We start from the raw sequence: 21150 nt of genomic DNA on the forward strand, positions 1-21150 counted from the left end.
GATGAAATGACCGAAGAAGTTGAAACGGTAGATTTGACACCACAAACAAAAAGTTCAGAACCATTGTCAAAACCTGTCAAAGAACTTACAGATGAAGAGAAAAATTCAATAATAGAAAGTGCCAGGTCTGGAAATACAAACCCTAACTATAAAGTCACTTTTCATAGAAATGGAACGGCAAGTATCTCAAAAAAGAAACAGACTCTCACAAATAAAATATTGAAGTCTGAAGGAGCTTTCGAGACAACAGATGGAAAAGTTTACTTCACGGACCAACAGTTCATTATAGAACATCTCATTGACTTAGAGTCGAAATATTCTAAACTTTACAACAAACACAAAAAGTTGAAAGGAAAACAAAAACAAATGGCATATGATATTTACGAAGATGTTAACGACACAACCATACCTGCAAGTGAGGTAAAGTCAGAGGAACCGAAAAGTGACGAAAAACCGATAGAAGAAGGGAAGCCAAAAACTGAAGATAAACCAAAACCAAAGTTTAGTCAACCTTCATTAGCTGGTATGGGTTGGCGTCAAAGACTTTTGGTAGCTGGTGGCTATGTTAAGTAAAAGAAAAAAATATTTTTTTATTTTTATAAAAATGCCCCTGCATAGAATGGATAGAAAGTCTGCTAGAATAAAAGCAGAGTTACAAAGATATGGTTGGAGAGTTTCGAAGAATTTTAAATATAGGAAGGGAAGACCCATAAAAGTCTATGACAAATTGTCTGGTCTTCGCTACGAAATGGACTTAGAAACAGCACGTGCAAATTATCCAAACAGACTAGAGAGGTTAGAAGAAGAACGTCTTATGAACTTGCCTTTCAATGTTAGTGAACCGCAAGTTGAAGGACACGACGGCTTTGCCAGATTCTACTGGAAACATGACGAACAATTGCATCCTTTGAGAAGGAAAAAAGGAAAAGGTGAAGACGCACATGCTCCAATGGAAAGAACAAGATATGCATATGAAAAGTACCGTGAAGTTAGAAGTCAAATTACATCTGGTCGAACCTTTACAGTAAACTTTGACGAAGGAAAGAACAAAGAAGGCTTCATGGGAGTACTTGCTGCCATACAAGACGGAAATAAGAAAGGATACAATCTCAGACTAACCGTAACAGATTTGGATGGTCATATTTACTATGCACATGGCAATGTCACAACAGCCGCACAACTTCTTGACGCTTTCAAGACTACAAAGAGAGAACAAATGGTTGACTCCGACTCAGACATTTTGAATGCAATTGAAGGAATTGTAAGCGTGAAGTTCGAATGGTACCAACCTAACTCTCAAGCAGTCAGACAACATGTTTGTTAGATGAGAAATATGAAATGGCATACTTTTTTAAAACATTTTTTTTAAAACAGTATATTTTTACATATATTAAATGTTTCAGGTTGAAAAACAAAGAACAAAAGTAGCAGATACAAAACCGTTAGACTATATCTTTACAAACGCTGGTAGGACTATATCAGATGAAGAAATTTCATCTGGATCTTACAGGTTTGACTTTCCAATTCGTTGGCTTCAAAGTCCTTCAGATGCAAAGGCAATAGGATTTAGAAGAGTTTTGTTTTCAAAAAGAACTAACGCATTTATGTTCGCAGTATATTTTCATGGGCGGTATAGAGGTCATGATGGTCTACTAGACAAATTTGATGAAATGAGAATCTTTACGGTTCGTTCAGACGAAAATCTTGAGAAGACTCTAAATGACTTTCAAACTCAAATAAACAAATACTACTGGGAATTTCAAGAAAAATACGACTCTTTACTAAACGGAACATACTATCTGAAACTAGAATATGACAAGATGAACTCCACAGTTTCATTTCAAAGGATTGAAAATAACCCTCCAAGAGATACACAGTTTTTATTTTGGCAAGTAGACAAACGTTCTTGGGCACAATTTCTTCGGTTACTAAACCAGAACGAACCATTACCACCTGACGGTCCGTTCTGGTTTATACGCCCACCAACAGATTTGACAGTTTATAGAAACGTGTTTGACCCTCAAAATGTTATGTGTCATGCAAGTTTCAGTTCAAGCAACAATAGTTTTCTTTGTATCGGTAAGGACTTTTATGACTTTGCTTCTAAATTCTACGAACCACCTAGTAACAGTTTCTCTGACTTTCAAGTTTGGTTCACAACAAATGGTGTGCAACATATTGTTCCATTGTACTACGACTTTTATCTCGAATTGTCTTTCATATATAACTACGGAGAAGTGCTGAAAAAGTATTGAAAAATAATGTTTATGTTAGCATGTTAGATCTAACACGTTTTCTAACACGTTTTCTAACATGGTCTAAAACTCTTGAATTTTCATGAATTTTGTGCTGAATTCGACAAAAATGAGTTTTTGGTTGAAAAAAGAGGTGGAGCCAAAAGTGGCTCGACCTCAAAACAAGCATTTTGTGAAGAATATAGCAACCGTCGGAAAACAGCGGGTTGCTTTTTATACAAAATTCAACAGGTGAATTTTCATGAATTTCCTTAAGATAGAAAAAAATATATTTTAGGCGACCAGGTCACTCGGTCACTCGGTCACTCGGTCAACTAACATCTTTTTGAAAAAGTGTGACAACATGACATTTTGACAACAACACAGGAAATAGATTTCATCGTATATTTTTTGTTAAGACTTCATCGTAAATGTTTTGTTGAGACTTCTTCGTAAATGTTTTGTCAAGACTTCTTCGTAAATGTTTTGTCAAGACTTCTTCGTACATGTTTTGTCAAGACTTCTTCGTAATGAGTGTAAATGACCCAAAAATAATGTTTATGTTAGAATGTTAGATCTAACATGTTTTCTAACACGTTTTCTAACATGGTCTAAAACTCTTGAATTTGTCATGAGTTTTGACACTTTCACAAAAAACATAAAAAATAAAGTTAGTATTTTTAAAAAAATATTTTTTATTTTTATTGTAAGAACATGTTAGCAACTACAGCACCAAACTCTTTAGTTATGAACCCAACTTCAATGTTAGTAGAGATGAAAAGCTTCATTCCTTCTTCATATACTTTCGAAACAGAAATCCAGAAGATAAAGCAAGAACTTCTCCAAGGAGATTTAGACTGTAGTGCGAAAGATGAAACAAATGAACAATATCTTTATGAAATGCAGGATATTATTGACCATCTACCTAAACTTCCTGAAATACAACAACAAAAGCTTACTATTCCTGAATTCGATGAAATAGAAGTCAAAGCAACTGACTCAGTAGAAATAAAGAAGTTCATACGAAAGGTTAACTATGAGTTTCTTGGATTTCATTGCAACCACAAAGTCATGGACAAAGACTGCGACATGGTATATAAGAACATCTCTGACATATATAAATCTGAAGAATTTAAGACCTACGACAACTTTGTTTCGTTAGTTGCAAAATGTGTATGGCAGATAAGAGATAAAGATAGAAGAGGTAAAGTATGGAACGAACAGATAAAACCAGCAACTTTTGAGTTAAAGAAAACCATTGACGCCTTGGTTGTTCTAGCTGGTTTTATTTCAATGTACAATGCTAAAATGAACCCGCAATGTTCAAAATGTAAAGCAGCAATGAGGAAATATAACTACTCCGTCAAAGAGATAGAACGTATGAGAAACGACTATGCAGACTTAAAGAAAGAAGCAGAAAAACCAGCAGAAGATAAAATGGACATGTTAGCATTTCTAAACAAAAACTATCCAACAGCTGACGATTTCCTTCTATCTGATGTCAAGAAGAAATATAAAGAAACATTCGACATTGTGAAAACATTCGATGTACTGACAGAAGAAATAGAAGCTACAAAACTGTTTAAAGTCATGAACCATCGCAACATATACCATGTAAAACGCTTGTAAATAGTTATGTTAGAAAAGAGGTTAGAAAACGTGTTAGATCTAACATGCTAACATAAAATATATTTTTATTGAATTCCGTATGAAATTTCATGAGTTTTGTGTGTTTTAGACCATGTTAGAAAACATGTTAGAAAACATGTTAGATCTAACATTCTAACATAAAATATATTTTTATTGAATTCCGTATGAAATTTCATGAGTTTTGTATGTTTTAGACCATGTTAGAAAACATGTTAGAAAACATGTTAGATCTAACATTCTACCCTAAAATATATTTTTGCTGAATTCCGTATGAAATTTCATGAGTTTCCTTAAGACAGAAAAAATAAAGTTAGTTTTTTATAAAATATTTTTTTTATTTTGTATGTAAGAACATATATGACAACAACCGAGAACACAACAACTGCTATCGTTCATGAAGCCATAAATGAAGAATACGAGTACATACAATATAACAAACAACTCCGTCTCATTCGTTCGGTCAAAGATGACATGTACCAAATGCAAAGTATTTTGACAGCATGTGCTACACCAGATACTAAGAAACCACAAGACTGGTTTGAATTAAATAGCACTCATGAACTTTTGAGTGAGTTCGAACATGTAGAACTTAAAAAGATGTACCAAGACAGACAAAACTTACCATCGCATCTAAAAGGTATATATGTTCATAAGTTCCTAGTTAGTTCAATAGCAATGTGGGCTTCTCCTCGTTATGCATGGTATATTTACAGACTTCTTGACGAAGTTGCTGGAAAAATACATGTAAAGCGTTTATTTTTGGTCTTTTATACAAGATAGAAAAAAAAAGTTAATTTTATTTTTTTATTTTTTATTTTGTATGTAAAGACAGATATGTCAACAACAGAGAACACAACAACAGTTATAGTCCATGAAGCCATAAATGAAGAATACGAGTACATACAGTATAACAAACAGTTACGTCTCATTCGTTCAGTCAAAGATGACATGTACCAAATGCAAAGTATTTTGAATACTCTTCGTTCTACAAAGCAAGCACGTCATTGGTTTGAAAACCAACAGACAAAAGAACTTTTAGAAGAATTTCCTCATATGTTTGCGAGTGGTAGAAAACCGCGGAACGAGATTCCGTACGAAAATCGTCAAAATTTGCCAAATGGTTTGAGAGGTTGGTATGTTCATAGACTTCTTGTAAATGCTGTTGCAATGTGGGCTTCGCCTCGTTACGCTTGTTATATTTTCATGATGTTAGATGAAATTCATAGACAAGAACGTGAAGAGATGGAAAAGAAACTTCAAGCAAAAGATGAAGTCATTGAAGCAAAAGACAAAAGCATACAGAAAAGAATACCACGTTCGGTACCAAAAGGAAAGGAAAAGAACTATAAGTATATGATTTATACTGAAGAGATGGAAAATGAAGAAGACAGAGATATGGTTATGTTGCATTTAGTCAGAAGAAACAACAAAAGCTTTTACGACCTTGCTAAGATTTACAAATCTGACAGAAATTGGTTCTATCGCGAAAACTTACCGATTTCAATGACACCGAATGAAGATGTGAAACAAATAGTTCAAGATACGTTACCTCAAACACACTATGATATTAAAGGTTGTACAATACTTACCTTCAAAGAAGATTTGCCATTGTTAAAGGAAAAAATAACAGAGTATTTTGACAACTTCAAACAAGTAGAGTAGATGAACTCTTTATTTTTCAAGCTTGACTTCAGATGGCTCAGGTAGCTCTATAAGGTAAATTGCCTTGTCAAATCCTTCTGGCATTCCGAGTCCTTCCTTCCGACAGGAAAAAAATTTCCCGACAACTGGAAAAAATTTTCCCGACAACTGGAAAAAATTTTCCCGACAACTGGAAAAAATTTTCCCGACAACTGGAAAAAATTTTCCCGACAACTGGAAAAAATTTTCCTGTTGTTCGTCCGTAAACCATTCAAATTTTCGAAAATTGAGAACTTTTTTCCCGACAACTGGAAAAATTTTTCCCGACAACTGGAAAAAAATTTCCCGACAACTGGAAAAATTTTTCCCGACAACTGGAAAAGTTCTTCCTTCCGACAGGACACAAACGAATGTCCGACGTTCCTCTTCCTGAATGTCTTCCAAAGCCAGAAGAACCGACAGCCCCAGCACCACAACAGACTTACTAAGACTAAACATTTAATTTTCAAGCTTGCTTGGTTTGCACTTGCTGAGATATTCCTTCACGGTTTCATTTACCTCAATTAGATAAATTGCTTCGTCTAAGGGGTCAAGCTCCATACTGAGTCAGTACAATATTGTACTTTTTCAAGACAATGTTGTACTTTTTCAAGACAATGTTGTACTTTTTCAAGACAATGTTGTACTTTTTCAAGACAATGTTGTATAAATTCAGTACAATATTGTACTTTTTCAGAACAATGTTGTATAAATTCAGTACAATATTGTACTTTTTCAGAACAATGTTGTATAAATTCAGTACAATGTCTCTCAAATTTGAGTACAGCTGTACTTTTTCAGAACAAGTCTTGTACTTTTTCAAGACAATGTTGTACTTTTTCAAGACAATGTTGTACTTTTTCAAGACAATGTTGTACTTTTTCAAGACAATGTTGTACTTTTTCAAGACAATGTTGTACTTTTTCAAGACAATATTATATTGTTTCAGAACAAAGACGGTTAAGACACAAACGAATGTCCGACGTACCACCAACCGAGTCCATATCCCAACCAGAAGAACCGACAGCCCCAGCACCACAACAGACTAAGACTAAAACATTTAATTTTCAAGCTTGACTTTTTACAATTTGAACTTTGTTTGCGTAGATATGAATTCTGAAAGAAGTATGAGGGTCTTGTATGACTTTGTACTTCTCCCATAGTTCATGTCTGTCAAACTTACCTGCCATGGACTCTTTCATAAGTTCCATGAAATCGTCTTCGGACAATCCAGGGAAAAGTATGATATCAGTAAGTATTCTTTTAACATCCTTACTTAAACTCTTTGCTGTCTGTACACAAATGACAACTGAGATGTTAAAGTGTCTGAGCTTCTTAAGAATTCGACACATATCTTGTTCTCTGTTCTTTAACAAAGGATGAGAGGCGAAATCATCTAAGATAAGAAGACATCTATGAGGGTAAGTCTTCCAATCGTAAGATTGCAATTTCTTCGAAATGTATTCTATCTCTTTCTGTTTGTTTCTGAAGTGTTTCTTCTCTAATATTCTCTGCATTTCCTCATTTGGGTCTTTAAACTTAGAATTTATATACTCATTTATAGCATTATACTTCAAAACTCTTCTTTGGTACTTCTTTATCCAATCTAACAACTCAGTATCCTTTATACATACTAACTTAGACTTCTTTATAATATCTTTGAACGAATTTACGGTTTGATCGAATTGACCAGAAGTACTACAAATGACTACTAACTCATAGAATGGGTTCTTCTCATCTAGTTCTTGTTGTTGTGCAGCCATTTTAAGATAAGTGAAAGTCTTACCCGACCCAGGCGGTGCAATTAGACCTGTTATACCATTCTGAGCAAATAGGAACTTGTCATGTATAGGCTTTATCTGAGCATTTTCTAACTTCCTCTTGTTCTTCTTCAAAACATTCTCAAATTTCTTGTCAATGTCAGCAAACTTTTTTTCTAACATATTTTTAGAAAAATTAAAATTTTTATCTTTTAGAAAATGTCTAGCGATTTCGCTATCTATATTCGAGACAAACTTTTCGACAGCAAAACATCTGTCGACCATAAAATCTTACATAGTGTAAACAAGAAAGGTGAATTTGTTCTAAAGTTCTGTTTCTGGGAATATGACAAGAACCATAAAACATTACAAAGAGCAGTCTTAAAATTTGTCAATGACAGACTTGTTGACAGAGATGACGCCTCTTGGAAAGATGAAGTCCAACAAAAGTTCTTAGAATGCAAAGAAGACACATGCGCTGTTCTTGAAGATGAAATAGGAAACAGAATAGAAGAGCTATTAAAGGACAAAGAACTTTTACATAAATATGGTTGCGCCAAATTTGACATAACTCCACCAGAGAAGAAGAAGAAGAGAGAGAAAAGAAAGAAAAGAAAGTAGAAGAAAAGAAAGTAGAAGAAGAGAAGAAAGAACCAGAGCCAGTTCCAGAGAAAAAGAAATTTGACATGTAAAAATAAAATTTTATTTTTAGAACATTTCTGGGTCAATGTCAATGTTCTCTTCCTCTTTAGGAGCAAACACTGGCTTAGACTCTAAAATCTTTTTACCTAATTTACCTTGAACTTCAACTATCTTAGACTCATAATATTCATAGTCGTCTGCTTTCTTTGGTTCATAAGGTATAACAAGTTTGTATGCTTTGCCTTCTTTAAGGTTTGAGAACCTTCTGTCAAAATTTTCCTTGACTGCTAACAAACCTTCTATGTCTAAGTCTTCAAATTTCGCACCATTTTTAGTCACAATAGCAAACTTAACTGGTTCGATGTTCCAAACTTTGTCAAATGTAGACTTTTCAAAATGGTAGAAGTAAACATTCAAATAAGCGAATGGGTCTAGTTCTTCTTTAACTCCTGACATATACTTGTTGACTGAGATGAATTTCATCATCTTTTCTATCGGATAAAAAAAATATTTTTTTTAAATTTACTCAGAAAAATTTTTCTTTGTATATACGCCGTTCTGTATGTCTAAAAGATTTTTGACATTTGCCAAGAATGTTCGTTTAGACGCTGCCATATAACCATATTCTTGACAATATTGTTTATATTCATCGTACAATGACCTTTCATCTAAACACTCAAAGTTAGTCTCATCTATGAACAGTTCATATACACTCTTGTTTGCTTCTAACAATGTTTGTCTCTCTTCGGTATATGGAATTTGTCTTGGATTGAACTTTGAAATATCTAATGTCATGAAATATGAGAACAAGTGGTTGTAAAAGTTAGGTGTCAAGGTTTCTGCTAAGTCGTCAAAATATTCTGTATCTTGCATATGAGCTTCTGACGTTCTGACAACTACATATCTTCTGTCAGAACTTTCTAACTTCATCGGAACAGAATTGTTTGAAACCATAATGAAGTTTGCAACATTTTCACAAACTCTTTGGTCTTTATATTTTCTTTCAACAACTCCAACTTTGTCTGTTATAAGACTCTTCAAAGCATCTGAGTTCAAAACTTTTGTTGTATCTATACTTTGAAGTTCGTTACATACTATAAGTTTCATATTCTCTATTGAAGAGTTAAATTTACCGCAGATGTTTTCTAAGTTTGTCATATTCGGATTCGAATAGCCCTCTAATAGTTTGCATAAGATATCTGTAAAGAATGTGTTCTTACCTGTTCCTTGTTTTCCAATTATAATGAGAGCAGTTTCATTTTTAGCACTTGGATGTTGTAAGATGTTTGCAAACCAACATAAGATATACTCATAGACTCTTTCGTTTCCATTGCATATAATTTCTTTGACATGGTCTAACCAAGCTTCTATAATATTTTCTTTCCATTCTACTTGTTCATATTTATATCCAGTGAAGATAGAATAGAAGTTTGGAGAAGGTGTATAAAACTTTATACCTCGAACTGAAAAATCTTCTAACTTGGACAATAAGATATCCCAAGCATCTAACATCTTCATTCCAACCTGTACGACTTTTATTTTCTTAAGTTTCTGTCTACATTCTTGTTCTGAAACTATTGTCGCTCTTGGTTTGTTAAAGACAACATCCCATTCTTTCATGACATAACATTCTGGGGCAGAGTCAACATAAATGACTAAACGTTTCAAATTCTCGACTGCTTTGTTATAGTCTCTAAATGGACACATATTTCTGAACGCTTGGAAGTCATAAAAATCTGAAACGTCTATTCTGTACATTTTTATAAAAATAAAAAAAAATATTTTTTTTATTCTTGAGCTTGTTGTTGCATTTGTTCCATTTGTTGCATTTGTTGTTCTTGAGCTATTTGTTGTTGAAGTTGTTCTTGTAATACAATACTTTCACCAGTTGCATCTTCCAATTCGAAACTTTCTGCCGTCATTGACAAATACATAGGACATAAAAGTTTTACAGGAACAAAGTTTGCGTCGACTAATGTCAACGTTATGTTTGCTAAAGTGTTTGAGTTTACTAAAGCTGAAAACTCTGCATTCGAATGAACAATAGGCAAACCAGCAGAGAAAGTGTTGTTTATACGCATGAGTATCTTTTGGTCATAGTAGTTTCTGTCGACATTCGAATAGCACTTTGAACCTAAGTTTGAAACAATATATAAAATAGGTGTACTTAAAGTCAATGGAACAGACAAACCTTGTATGACACCTTTTCCTGTTATAGGAAATTGTTGGTAGTAAAAACCAGATATAAGTTTTGTATTATAGCTCATATCGTTTATAGTAAACTCAGTCGGACATCCAAACATAATGAAACCTGCTCTAGTTGCAGCACATGTTACATCCGTCCTTAAAGTATTAAATAAGTCAACAAAACCTGTTGGTGGTATATCTGAGTAAGTATCTTCAAAGAAGTATTTTTTACCATTCACAACAACAAAGTCTTCTGGTGTCAAAAGAGCAAAACAGGCTTTAGTCGTCATCGTGTTTAAGGTCAGTTTACAATATCGTCCTTGAGGACTTTGTAAGTTTGTTGTTATAGAATTATATGACTCAGGGTTTTTAGTCGTAATAGTATAAACCACTATGTCTTCTGCCATTTACTTAGCAAGTAAATTTTAATGAAATGTTGTGGTCGTCAAATATTTTTATGACGTCTGGGAAACTATATTTTAAGTTCAAGGTTTCACCTCCTTTCATAACGTATATCTTGTCAATGACATTATATGAAACACCACAGCAAGCAATGTCAGGTTCTATTTCTTTGATGTTTATATCGTCTGCCTCTGTCAAAAGTTTCAATAGTTCTTTCAAAACTTCATGAGGTGCAATGACATATGAGTTCACTTTTACAGGGTTGTGCTCAACCAAGTTTAACATTATACCTAAAGCCTGACAAATCTTCTCCTGAGTTTGAAGTTTGTCTTTCAGTTGTTGGTAGTCGTTTCGAATATCTGCAACAGAACTTAAGTCTCTGCTAACTTCAGGGTATGTTGGTTGTTCTTTTACAGGAACTATTGTTATACCATTTTCGTCTTCGTATGGTTTCCCCACTTCAACATCTCTTTCTTTGACATTGACAACAACACTTTGACTGTTTGTTTGAGTTGGTGAATTTAACTTCACATCTGCCACCGCCATTAAACCTTTTGAAACACTTACGCTTCTATTTTTCGGAAATGACATTTTACTTAGAATAAAAAGATGGACGTATTTGAGTATCTCTTCGAATTGAAGCAAAACAAAGTTTACACACACAAACAATACAAGTTCATTGACAGAATAGTTCTTTATACAAACAATGGAAAATGTTATAGAATAGCAGTCTTTGCTGAACCAAAATATTTTCATAAAGCAAAGAAAGTTGGTATAACCGAGATGGTGAAAGTTCTTGAAGCAGACAAAAATATAACAACAAAACTGACCGATATTTCTAAAGGTAAGTTTATAATACAATTTTATGTCAAAACTGGCGTACTGTCAATATTTGACGGAGAGAAGTCAGTTCAAGAACAACTTACTGACCTGCTGCCAAAATCTGCTCGATGGAAGCTGTCGTTATGCCAATCTGAGGAGCCCCAGCAGGTTTCATCGAACGAATCTTCAAAAGAGCATCTTCCGTGAAAAGTGCTATTGGTTTTGTAAACTTCTTTGCTTTCAATTCATTTGGACCGTCTCTGTCACCAGTATATTGTATTTGAACTGTACCAACAGTTGAAATACCACCCATAAAGTCTTCTGAGTCAGCAAATGGAATGCCAAGCCAAAAGTTTGAACGGTCTCCATTTGTATATTGAGTTTTTTGACCTCCTGTATGAGTCCATACTTTCACATATGGCATAATAGAACTTTGCATTTCAGGGTTAATGGTTGTTGTGAAGTTGTTGTTAAAGTTCATAGCATCTAATGTCAAGTTGTATGACCTCATATCCTCAACTGTAGAATATTCTTCTCTTGGATAATATTTGCCATCTATGTTTATATGGTATTTAATACCAGGGTTGTAGAAGCAAGAATAGTCATTTATAGTTCGTCTGAACAGTACAAACATAGTATCTGCATGTTTCATTGCAGTTGTTAAGGCAATATCTGTTCTTGCACCTGGGTCAGCACTTTGGTTTCCAACTTCACCTGCAAAGTCTTTGACAGATATTTGGTGTATAGGGAACATAAGTGGAACTGCAATATATTTGGCAGCTAAAGCATTTGAAATATCTGGGTCCAACATATAGACTGCAAGTCTGCTTTCTATTCTCTTGCATTCAAACTTTTCGCATGTGAACTTAACTGGGTCCCAAGCATCTCCAGCAGCATTGAAATAATAGTTTACTTCAGTGTTGAGGTTTGAGAAACCAAAGTCTAAGTCAACTTTGTCTTTGCAAAATTCGGCGAATGACGTTTGATTTGCTCCCTTTACGTCTGTAAGAGTGAATGGGTCTTGTGTTGGTGCAATGACTAAGTTATTTTTGCTTGGAGTAAGTTCGATAGAAATTTTTCCTGCCCAGTTTGGCAAGTATCTTAAAAACCTGAAGATGAGGAAAGATGACAAAGGAACTCTAAGTTTCAGTTTTACTTTGGTTACTGCTGCTGCAGTTTGTCCAGAAAGGTTAACATAAACTCCTGGAACGTTAGGGTCAAGTCTTCTTATTTTCTCAATGGTTGCATACTGGTCTGTTGTTCTCTAGCTTGTGGTTGTACTGAGTTTCTCAAAGCGAACCATTCATAGTTTGCCCATGTTACTGTTTGAACTAAGTCAGAGTTAGAATATATCTTATATCCCATGAAAACTTCTGGAGCATATTGGTATCCGACATAGAAAATTCCATTGCAACCTTTCTTGTCAGACAACTTGGCAGAAGGTTTTATTTCAATGTCTTGTTCCACGTATAAGAATGAGTTGTCAATAGAAATAATATGAAACCTGTCGCAAGCAATATCTACTGTTGTTGAAGAACCTTCTCCAAACTCACCTACGTTTCCATAAGAAACAGCAGTTGTATATTCGTAAGTTCCAGGAACTATTTCTGACCTTCTAATGGCATTGTCGCATTCGTTATACCATTCGGAAACATTTCCATTCATAGCATCCAAAACTGTTGGCGTTATATTCTGAGCGGCGTACATTTCATATGAGTAAAAATATAGAATAGTTGGATTTATATGTCATAATAGAACCCACTCCGACCAAGCTTTACTTTCTTCCTGACTGAGTTTTTAACTCTTCTTTTTCCTTCATTGCCCTCTGCTTGAAGTTGTTGCATCTTTGCATTATGTTCATCTAGTATGTTGCAAATTTCCCATGTCCTTTTTGCCTTTGGGCTCTGGTCGCCCATCTCAGGTAACCTATATCCTAGAAAGATTTTGTCATAGTTTGTATTTGAGTCTTCGCGTATTGTTTGCATGACTCTTTCCTGAGTTTCCGGTTCAAGCTCTTCAAACAGTGCCTGTCCATATGGAATATGCTCGTTTCCAAATATATGTTTTTGTAGCCATTCTGGTTTTCTTTCCATGTTACCAACTATATCTTTTGTGAATGGGAAAGCTTTTACCCAATCTTTCAGTCTTGCGTCGTTTATTTCTGTAGTTGGTTTTATTTTGTCAAGGAACATGTTTTTCAATACTAACATTTCATTTGGTACTGTCCATTTGAGTTTTTCTTAAATATTCATCCCTTCTCGGTTCATTGTCTGCAAAGTAAGTTTTTATGACATTTTGTAAACTTTCGTTTGCAAGGTCATGTACAATAGGTTCTCTTCCTTCTATCTCCCTAACTTCTTTCTAAACTCTTCACCAAATATACCATCTCTATGGTTCTGTGTAGTTCTTTGAGATAAATGTTCTAGAACGTCAGGTGTTATATTTCCATCAGCCATGTTCATTTCATACTGGTCCAAAATATCTGCATCTTTCATATCTTTCAATGGCATTAAAGCCGCGCTTAAAATACCAGCTATATCTGGTTCACCATTGACTTCCATTGCGTCTACAACTTCTTGGAATTGAGGTTGTAAGTTTATGAACCACCTATCCGGGTTAGCTTTATGACCCCATCTCATTGTAGTTCCATCGTCTGCAGAAACAAAAGTAGGTTTGTTTCCATCTTGGTTAGGTTCTGAATGAACTTTAAACAATGTTTCATTTCTATATGTTTTCTTGAAATTTAACCTTTTATCTTCACCGAGTTCATCCGAAGATTGAACGTTAAATGCTCGTAAGTAAAAAGGGTTGTTGTATTTGTGTACATTTTTTTTCAGTTCTTCCATTCTATGCTGGATATTTTCATCTGATGTTGGAGTCTTTTGTATGTCGGCAAACATTTTTCGATATTCTTCTACTATGTCAGCCGAATTTTTTTTAGACTCTTGGAAATATTCCATATTCTCCGCATACTCTTGTTGAGGGTCAAGATTTTTCGGCTGTTCCAAATCTTCATCTAGTTCTGTGAAGTTAGTTTCCAAAGGAAGGACTTGTTCGTTTCCTTCAGGCTCTTCTAGCTTTTGTTGCTGAACTATTTTTCATGTCTGGTTGTATCTGAACTAGTTCTTCCTGTGGAGTTTCTTGTACCTCATCTGCTGGCATTTCATATATTCCGAGACCGTTTTCAACAAGTTCCCTTTCTAAGTCATCCGGACTCATAAACCTTTCTTCTTTCGTTCCGTCTCTATTTTTTACGCGTTTCATGACGAAAGTTGAATTGTCATTTAGCTCTGACATCAAATATCTCGGAGTAAATTCGTTCATGTCATTTGGATGATATGCTATTAAATCATATCCCTTAGCGAGCTTGTATTTTCCAGGTTTGAGATTATATCCTTTTTGGTGCTGAGCCATAAAGCTAAATAGGTTCGGGTCAGTATTTCCATCCTTGAACTTTCCAATAGCTTCTTTATATCTGTCACTAAAGTCAATACTATCTGGGAAACCACACTCTTCTTTAAGCATTTTTAAGAATTCTTGGTTTCCTTGTTCTCTACTTCTTTTATGTCCTTGCTCTGTTTGTGGTTGTTGTTGTGCTGGTTGTGGTGCAGTGTTTTGAACTGTTGGTTGTTGTGTTGGTTGTTGTGCTGGTTGTGGAGGTGGTTGTTGTGCTGGTTGTTGTGCATGCCTGTGTCTATGTCCATGTGACGATGTAAATGTTTTAGGTAGTCCTGGTGCAGGTGCTTCTCTTGGAGGGTTTGGTGGTATATAAGTTCCACTAGCTAGTATATAAGTTCCACCAGCTGGTATATAAGTTCCACCAGCTGGCACATATGTTCCATCTGCAGCGTAATGTCCTACCTGACTTTTCGTTTTTAAGAAAGCATTTACTAGGTCTGTTTTGGTCTGTTGTAACTCTTTTTCTTGACTTTTCACAACAGTTGCTCTAACGGCGTCATAGGCACTTTGAACTGCCTGTCTCGTTGCTGCATCTGTTATTTTCGTCATATTTTGTGCTACTTCTTTTAACTCTTTGTCGAAACCTTCAGACTTCAGTTTCTTTCCAGATGAGAAGTCGTTCACTTGTTTCACCTTACTATGAAGAGCTTCGAAAGCGTTCTTAAAGTCAGCATTTGTTAAAGCTTCATTTGAACTATCTTCATCCGCTTGTATTTTTGTCCTTATTGACCCTATGAGTTGGGCTGCTTTAGCGTTGGCTTGGGCATCTAACCAGTCATTGTTAGCTTTTATATATTCTGCACTTTTCATTGCCTTTTGCATGGCTGCGTCGTTATTTTTACTTTCTTGTGCTAAGTTTTCATACTGTACGGTTTGGTTTTGCAACTGTAAAAGTTTTTCTGCCTTTACATTTGCTTCAACTTCTTTTTTATACTCATCGCTATCCATATATGTCTTCAGGGCTTTTTGTTTTATCTCTTCATCTTTCAGTACTTTATATTGAGTAGTATGGTTTTTCAAATTTATGACATCTTGTTCCATTTTTGCTACTTCTGCTGCTTTTTCTGACACTTTTTTCGCATATTCCTCTGTACTTAGTTCTTTCAGTTGTTCTTCTTTCTTCTTTTTCTCTACGTTTAACTCATTGAGTTTCTTTGTGTGTCTGTCATATTCTAGTTTCTTTTCGTTTTCACTTATTTGTTTCTGTATGTCTATGTTTGACTTTTTGACATCTGTTATTTGATTTTTGAGTGAACTCAAATTCATTTGACTTTGAGGGTTATAGGCTGTTCCGTCTGCAGCTCCACCATAGCCTGCCATTTTCGCTAAAAGTGCCGCTCTTAAACCTCCACTCTGTGCACCAATGACTCGGTTTAAAAGCATAGGATTGCTTGACATTTGTTGCAACATAGTGGGGTCATTCAGCATTTGTTGTTGCAACTGTTGTTGTGGTGTTAGTCTTACTATTGGATGTTTCAATGCTCTCTTCCTCTTACGTATATTCTTACGTATCTTACGTGGCATTTTAAGTGAAGTTAAAAAGCGGCTTTTGACAGATGTTTTGTTGTGACTTCTTCGTAAAGACTTTGTTGAGATTTCTTCGTAAATGAGTGTAAATGACCCAAAAATATATTTTAGGGTAGAATGTTAGATCTAACATGTTTTCTAACATGTTTTCTAACATGGTCTAAAACTCTTGAATTTTCATGATTTCATCGTATATGTTTTGTCGAAACTTCTTCTTCGTACATGTTTTGTCAAGACTTTCTTGTCTAATTTCTCATGAACTTTCTTGTCTATGTTTTGTCAAAACTTCTTCGTAAAGACTTTGTCTATGTTTTGTCAAGACTTTCTTGTCTATGTTTTGTCAAAACTTTCTTGTCTATGTTTTGTCAAGACTTTCTTGTCTATGTTTTGTCAAGACTTTCTTGTCTAATTTCTCATGAACTTTCTTGTCTATGTTTTGTCGAAACATTTACGATGAAATCATGAAAATTCATGAAAATTCAAGAGTTTTAGACCATGTTAGAAAACATGTTAGAAAACATGTTAGATCTAACATTCTAACATAAATTATATTTTTGGGTCCTTTACGCTCATTACGAAGAAGTTTGACAAAACATTTACGAAGAAGTCTTGACAAAACATTTACGATGAAATCATGACAAAACATTTACGAAGAAGTTTCGACAAAACATTTACGAAGAAGTTTCGACAAAACATTTACGATGAAATCATGAAAATTCAAGAGTTTTAGACCATGTTAGAAAACATGTTAGAAAACATGTTAGATCTAACATTCTACCCTAAAATATATTTTTGGTCATTTACGCTCATTACGAAGAAGTTTGACAAAACATTTACGATGAAGAAGTCTTGACAAAACATTTACGATGAAGAAGTCTTGACAAAACATTTACGAAGAAGTCTTGACAAAACATTTACGAAGAAGTCTTGACAAAACATTTACGAAGAAGTCTTGACAAAACATTTACGAAGAAGTCTTGACAAAACATTTACGAAGAAGTCTTGACAAAACATTTACGAAGAAGTCTTGACAAAAAAGTCAACGGCTGGTCGGCTGGGGTTCGGTCCTCCTCTTGGGTCTTGGGAAAAATTTCTTATGGGCTGGAAGCCCTCCGAATAAAAACTTCATTTATACTAAACATCTTCAGGGCTAGAAGGCACGAAGTGCCTGGAAGCCCCACTACCTTTTTTTTTTTTTTTTTAATTTCTATGAGTTCCTCATATACCATATACAATGCATGCTTTTCTAATTTTACTCGAGTCTTTCAAAAACAACACGAGATTTTACTTCTATATTCAAAAATAGTAATTTGATTTCTCTTTTTATTTTATATCTCCTATCATGTTATTAGATGTTTCGCATTCCTCTTTTCAAAATTTTTTACAAATATCCATCGGCCGAAACTACAAAAAAATTATAACTTCTAATTCTTACATCTCATTGGCTTATATTAAATTTTTATCACTTACATTTCTCTTTTTCATTCATCTGGTCATATTTTTATAGTCATCGGTTCAAAATCTTTTTAATCCTCATAAAATTCATTTATTATCCTATCACATGCTACTCACATAATGAGAACATCATATTATTCATGCTATAATAATTCTTTTTTTGATAATACATCTATCTCTTCTCTAGTTTATATATCACATTACAATAGGATCAATGGCAGCATTATACAGTTCATTTTTTCTCATATATGTATAATGAAAATCTATTTGTTCTTCATTAACATTATCAAAGAATTTGATTCATCTCATAGGTCATATTTTCCTCATAATGATTAATGAAGTAAATTTCAATATGCATATGAGAATATTCGTTCAAAATATCTAATTTATGTTTTAAAAAGCGTAAAAAATACATATATATTAGGAAAGATAGTACTTTATATGTAAAAGAACAAATAATTATAAAGTCTTAAGGAGTTGTATTGTTATTCTCTGCCTTATCGCCATTTGAATTTTCAGAGTTAGAACTTGATTCATGAAGAGCATTCTGATTAGCATGCTTTTCTTCGAGTTGTTGTTTGATCTTTGCAAATTCTTCTCTTGAAATTCTTCCGCGCAATGAAGGAATAATTGCGAATAAATAAAAAACGCCAGGAACCAAACCCATAACAATTCTAACAGCCATCAAAGCTTTCTTCGTTTGTTCCACTTGTTGGCCGTTATTGCTTTCCTTATAACCAAAAGCACCAAGAACTGCGGAAACGATAGAAATCGTCACGCCGCTACAAACCTTATACATAAACAAAATTATACCATAGTATATACCCTCTCTTCTTTCACCAAACTTGTATTCGTCGATCTCAACTACATCAGGGAGAGCTGCGTAAGGGAGAATTTGAATTGCACTTAGACCTAATCCAGCAAAAATTGTCAATAATACAATCGACCAAACAGTTTTCTCTGGTAAGAATATAGCAAAGAATAATACAACAAACATGTATACGGCAGATATGATGAAGGTTGTTGATTTAGACAACTTTTCAGATAGCCATACCCAAAATGCAGCAGAAACAATAGCACTAATCAACGGAATAGCGACAAAAATCATTGCCATTGTACCACCACCGAATTTTAATGCATCATTAACGTAGAACATAAAGACCAACATAATAATATCGAATCCAACCATCGAAAGAATATACCAGCAAGTAGAATTGACGAATTCCTTGATAGTAAACAATTCTTTGAGTGTTTGAAATACAGATTTCGTTGACTTATTGTTCTCAGCGCATCTTTCTTTGACAAAAAGTCCTGATAAAAACATAAAAATCGAACTTGCAAGGCCAAAGATCAGTCCACTGATACCATACGCTTTAGGAACGGAATGTAGACGAGGATACAATGCACTTTCTTCACCATCAGCTAAGATTGCGAACAATGCAGCACCTAAAATAATTCCGATATTCGCCATCGTAATTCTGTAACCATTTAATGATGTTCTTTCATCGTAATTCTTTGTCATATTAGCTGGCAATGTGTTGTATGGTGTATAAACAATCGCCCAACATGTTGTATAGATCATATAAATAAAAATGTAATAAACTACTTTAGTTGTTTGACTTTTTTCTATTCCTGGTGATAGCCATAAGAAGATAAAGCTTACTCCAAATGTTAATGCACCAAAGATGATAAATACACGACGTTTTCCAAATCTTGAATTACATCTATCACTAATTCCACCCATTACGTATGAAGTAATTGCATCCCATACACGACCGACAATGTTAATAGCTGAAGCATTATATGCAGTGACACCTGCGACGTTAATTAAAAAGTAAATGAAATAAAACGAAATTGCAGCCATCATAATATTGGCTGCGAAATCACCAAGACCAAAACAAAACTTCTCGCTGAATTTGAGTTTGTCTTCCCGTGGCGCTATTTCTGTATCAAGATTATCCGACATGCAAAAATTGAAGAAGTTTAGATTAAAACTTTTAACAAAATTTTCTGATGGTTAAGATTACATATCGTAATTATCAAACTGGCATAAATATTGTGTATTTGATTTAGCCGACTAAAATATTGAAAATTCGAATCTAATCGTATTCTTCTGTTTTTGACCATAATGTTCTGAATATTTTTTCTGAGGTTTATTTCATACTCATATATTTATTGATTCTTTACATATGGACAAAATAACACTCCTAATAATCGCGATCAACTAACACTTTTTGAATCACAATTTTTTTGGGAAAAATTACCCTTTTTTTGGTTCATATTCAACATGCTTAATTTCAGATTGTGTTTCTCATCTAAGAAATATGAACCAAGGTGAAATATCAGTTCGATTCGTCAAGATATTTCATATTCTTGGTAATCAAATTACTTTCTCAAGCAATAAGAAAAACTAATAAACAATATTATGATCTAACAGTTTCCAAACAGAGAATTAAGCTTTATTGCTTATTTTCATCTAATTCAATATTTTCAAAAAAATCAACTATAGAAAATAACATAGATATTTACCTCATAAAAATAACTAATTACATTAAAGTTCATAGCCTTCAAGCTGCCAGTCAATATTGAATATATCCGAAGAAAAGAATTTTTCTGTCCACGCCGTTGTGGTGTCTTCATACATATTAGCTAGGAACTGAACATTGGACTGATCCAAACAAGTTTTATTTTCCCTTTCTTTTTTAATTTTTTCAATTTTCGGTTTGAGCTTTTTTAACGATGGAGCTCTTCCCTTTGAAACATGAAAAGAATACCTATTTTTAACATTCACGTCAGAACGAGTAGGGAAAAATTTCGTTATTTTTGACCAACACGGGCCCATTTCTTTAACAAGCTTGAGCAAATATTGATCTTCTTGTGATGACCACGGCCCATTTTTTAATTCAGGACTTAGGTAATTCAAGTATCTTTCTCTACATTGCCTTGTTGATCGAGTTTTCATTAATTGCGCAATTTTTTTCCAAGAACCTGTTCCGAACTCTTTAACAAGAAGTGTTAGTCTCTCATCTTCTTCTGCTGTGAACTTTTGTCTATGCGTTTTTTTCGTTTTCCATATTCACACTGTACGAAACTGATCTTTGAATTTTAAATTTCATGATATTGAATTCACTTTTAAATATTCTTCACTCAATTTTACAACAGTCTGAATTTTAATTAAATTTTACATTGGAATTATGCATTGATGCTAAAATCCTAACTGTAATTCTTCTCAATTTGTTATAATTTGAAATGATTTGAAAATTTGATTCGTATTCAATTTCGTTTGAATTAAGGTGTGAACTATTTTACATGAAAATAACTGTTGACAACCA

At 34.0% G+C, this 21150-nt stretch overlaps 14 protein-coding genes and 3 pseudogenes across 17 annotated transcripts, besides 1 other annotated feature; 8 read left to right on the plus strand and 9 right to left on the minus strand.

Annotated features, from left to right (window-relative positions):
• Positions 1-13030: part of a mobile genetic element that runs on past the window's edge.
• TVAGG3_0711310 (uncharacterized protein) lies at positions 7-573 on the plus strand (the record flags this gene model as incomplete). Its single annotated transcript, XM_051243793.1, has 1 exon — positions 7-573. One exon carries the CDS (start codon positions 7-9, stop codon positions 571-573), a length of 567 nt encoding a protein of 188 aa, XP_051090380.1.
• Positions 605-1324, plus strand: TVAGG3_0711320 (uncharacterized protein; the record flags this gene model as incomplete). Its single annotated transcript, XM_051243794.1, has 1 exon — positions 605-1324. One exon carries the CDS (start codon positions 605-607, stop codon positions 1322-1324), a length of 720 nt encoding a protein of 239 aa, XP_051090381.1.
• Positions 1395-2209, plus strand: TVAGG3_0711330 (uncharacterized protein; the record flags this gene model as incomplete). The annotated part of the gene is made up of 1 exon (XM_051243795.1): positions 1395-2209. A coding segment is annotated over one exon (815 nt), but the record flags the coding sequence as incomplete, so codon positions are not given.
• TVAGG3_0711340 (organellar and viral DNA polymerase type B) lies at positions 2919-3195 on the plus strand (the record flags this gene model as incomplete). The annotated part of the gene is made up of 1 exon (XM_051243796.1): positions 2919-3195. A coding segment is annotated over one exon (277 nt), but the record flags the coding sequence as incomplete, so codon positions are not given.
• TVAGG3_0711350 (organellar and viral DNA polymerase type B) lies at positions 3528-3863 on the plus strand (the record flags this gene model as incomplete). The annotated part of the gene is made up of 1 exon (XM_051243797.1): positions 3528-3863. One exon carries the CDS (start codon positions 3528-3530, stop codon positions 3861-3863), a length of 336 nt encoding a protein of 111 aa, XP_051090384.1.
• Positions 4719-5428, plus strand: TVAGG3_0711360 (KilA, N-terminal/APSES-type HTH, DNA-binding family; the record flags this gene model as incomplete). Its single annotated transcript, XM_051243798.1, has 1 exon — positions 4719-5428. A coding segment is annotated over one exon (710 nt), but the record flags the coding sequence as incomplete, so codon positions are not given.
• On the minus strand, positions 6632-7507 carry TVAGG3_0711370 (protein of unknown function, DUF4106 family; the record flags this gene model as incomplete). The annotated part of the gene is made up of 1 exon (XM_001304749.2): positions 6632-7507. The coding sequence occupies one exon, from the start codon at positions 7505-7507 to the stop codon at positions 6632-6634; it is 876 nt and encodes a 291-aa protein (XP_001304750.2).
• TVAGG3_0711380 lies at positions 7544-8016 on the plus strand (annotated as a pseudogene). The gene has a single exon. A coding segment is annotated over exon 1 (473 nt).
• TVAGG3_0711390 (protein of unknown function, DUF4108 family) lies at positions 8033-8452 on the minus strand (the record flags this gene model as incomplete). The annotated part of the gene is made up of 1 exon (XM_001304751.2): positions 8033-8452. The coding sequence occupies one exon, from the start codon at positions 8450-8452 to the stop codon at positions 8033-8035; it is 420 nt and encodes a 139-aa protein (XP_001304752.2).
• TVAGG3_0711400 (uncharacterized protein) lies at positions 9276-9724 on the minus strand (the record flags this gene model as incomplete). The annotated part of the gene is made up of 1 exon (XM_051243799.1): positions 9276-9724. A coding segment is annotated over one exon (449 nt), but the record flags the coding sequence as incomplete, so codon positions are not given.
• Positions 9754-10560, minus strand: TVAGG3_0711410 (uncharacterized protein; the record flags this gene model as incomplete). The annotated part of the gene is made up of 1 exon (XM_051243800.1): positions 9754-10560. The coding sequence occupies one exon, from the start codon at positions 10558-10560 to the stop codon at positions 9754-9756; it is 807 nt and encodes a 268-aa protein (XP_051090387.1).
• On the minus strand, positions 10651-11101 carry TVAGG3_0711420 (protein of unknown function, DUF4106 family; the record flags this gene model as incomplete). Its single annotated transcript, XM_051243801.1, has 1 exon — positions 10651-11101. A coding segment is annotated over one exon (451 nt), but the record flags the coding sequence as incomplete, so codon positions are not given.
• Positions 11165-11584, plus strand: TVAGG3_0711430 (uncharacterized protein; the record flags this gene model as incomplete). Its single annotated transcript, XM_051243802.1, has 1 exon — positions 11165-11584. One exon carries the CDS (start codon positions 11165-11167, stop codon positions 11582-11584), a length of 420 nt encoding a protein of 139 aa, XP_051090389.1.
• An 86-nt stretch (positions 13031-13116) lies between the features above and the next one.
• Positions 13117-13587, minus strand: TVAGG3_0711440 (protein of unknown function, DUF4106 family; the record flags this gene model as incomplete). The annotated part of the gene is made up of 1 exon (XM_051243803.1): positions 13117-13587. The coding sequence occupies one exon, from the start codon at positions 13585-13587 to the stop codon at positions 13117-13119; it is 471 nt and encodes a 156-aa protein (XP_051090390.1).
• A 30-nt stretch (positions 13588-13617) lies between these two features.
• Positions 13618-15877, minus strand: TVAGG3_0711450 (annotated as a pseudogene). Its single transcript has one exon. A coding segment is annotated over exon 1 (2260 nt).
• A 2281-nt stretch (positions 15878-18158) lies between these two features.
• TVAGG3_0711460 (MFS/sugar transport protein family) lies at positions 18159-19998 on the minus strand (the record flags this gene model as incomplete). Its single annotated transcript, XM_051243804.1, has 1 exon — positions 18288-19784. The coding sequence occupies one exon, from the start codon at positions 19782-19784 to the stop codon at positions 18288-18290; it is 1497 nt and encodes a 498-aa protein (XP_051090391.1).
• Positions 19999-20072: 74 nt separating this feature from the next.
• On the minus strand, positions 20073-20934 carry TVAGG3_0711470 (annotated as a pseudogene). Its single transcript has one exon — positions 20370-20934. A coding segment is annotated over exon 1 (565 nt).
• Between the last annotated feature and the right edge of the window lie 216 nt (positions 20935-21150).

This window comes from Trichomonas vaginalis, chromosome III, assembly GCF_026262505.1.
Source record: "Trichomonas vaginalis G3 chromosome III, whole genome shotgun sequence".
Classification (NCBI taxonomy): domain Eukaryota; phylum Parabasalia; order Trichomonadida; family Trichomonadidae; genus Trichomonas; species Trichomonas vaginalis.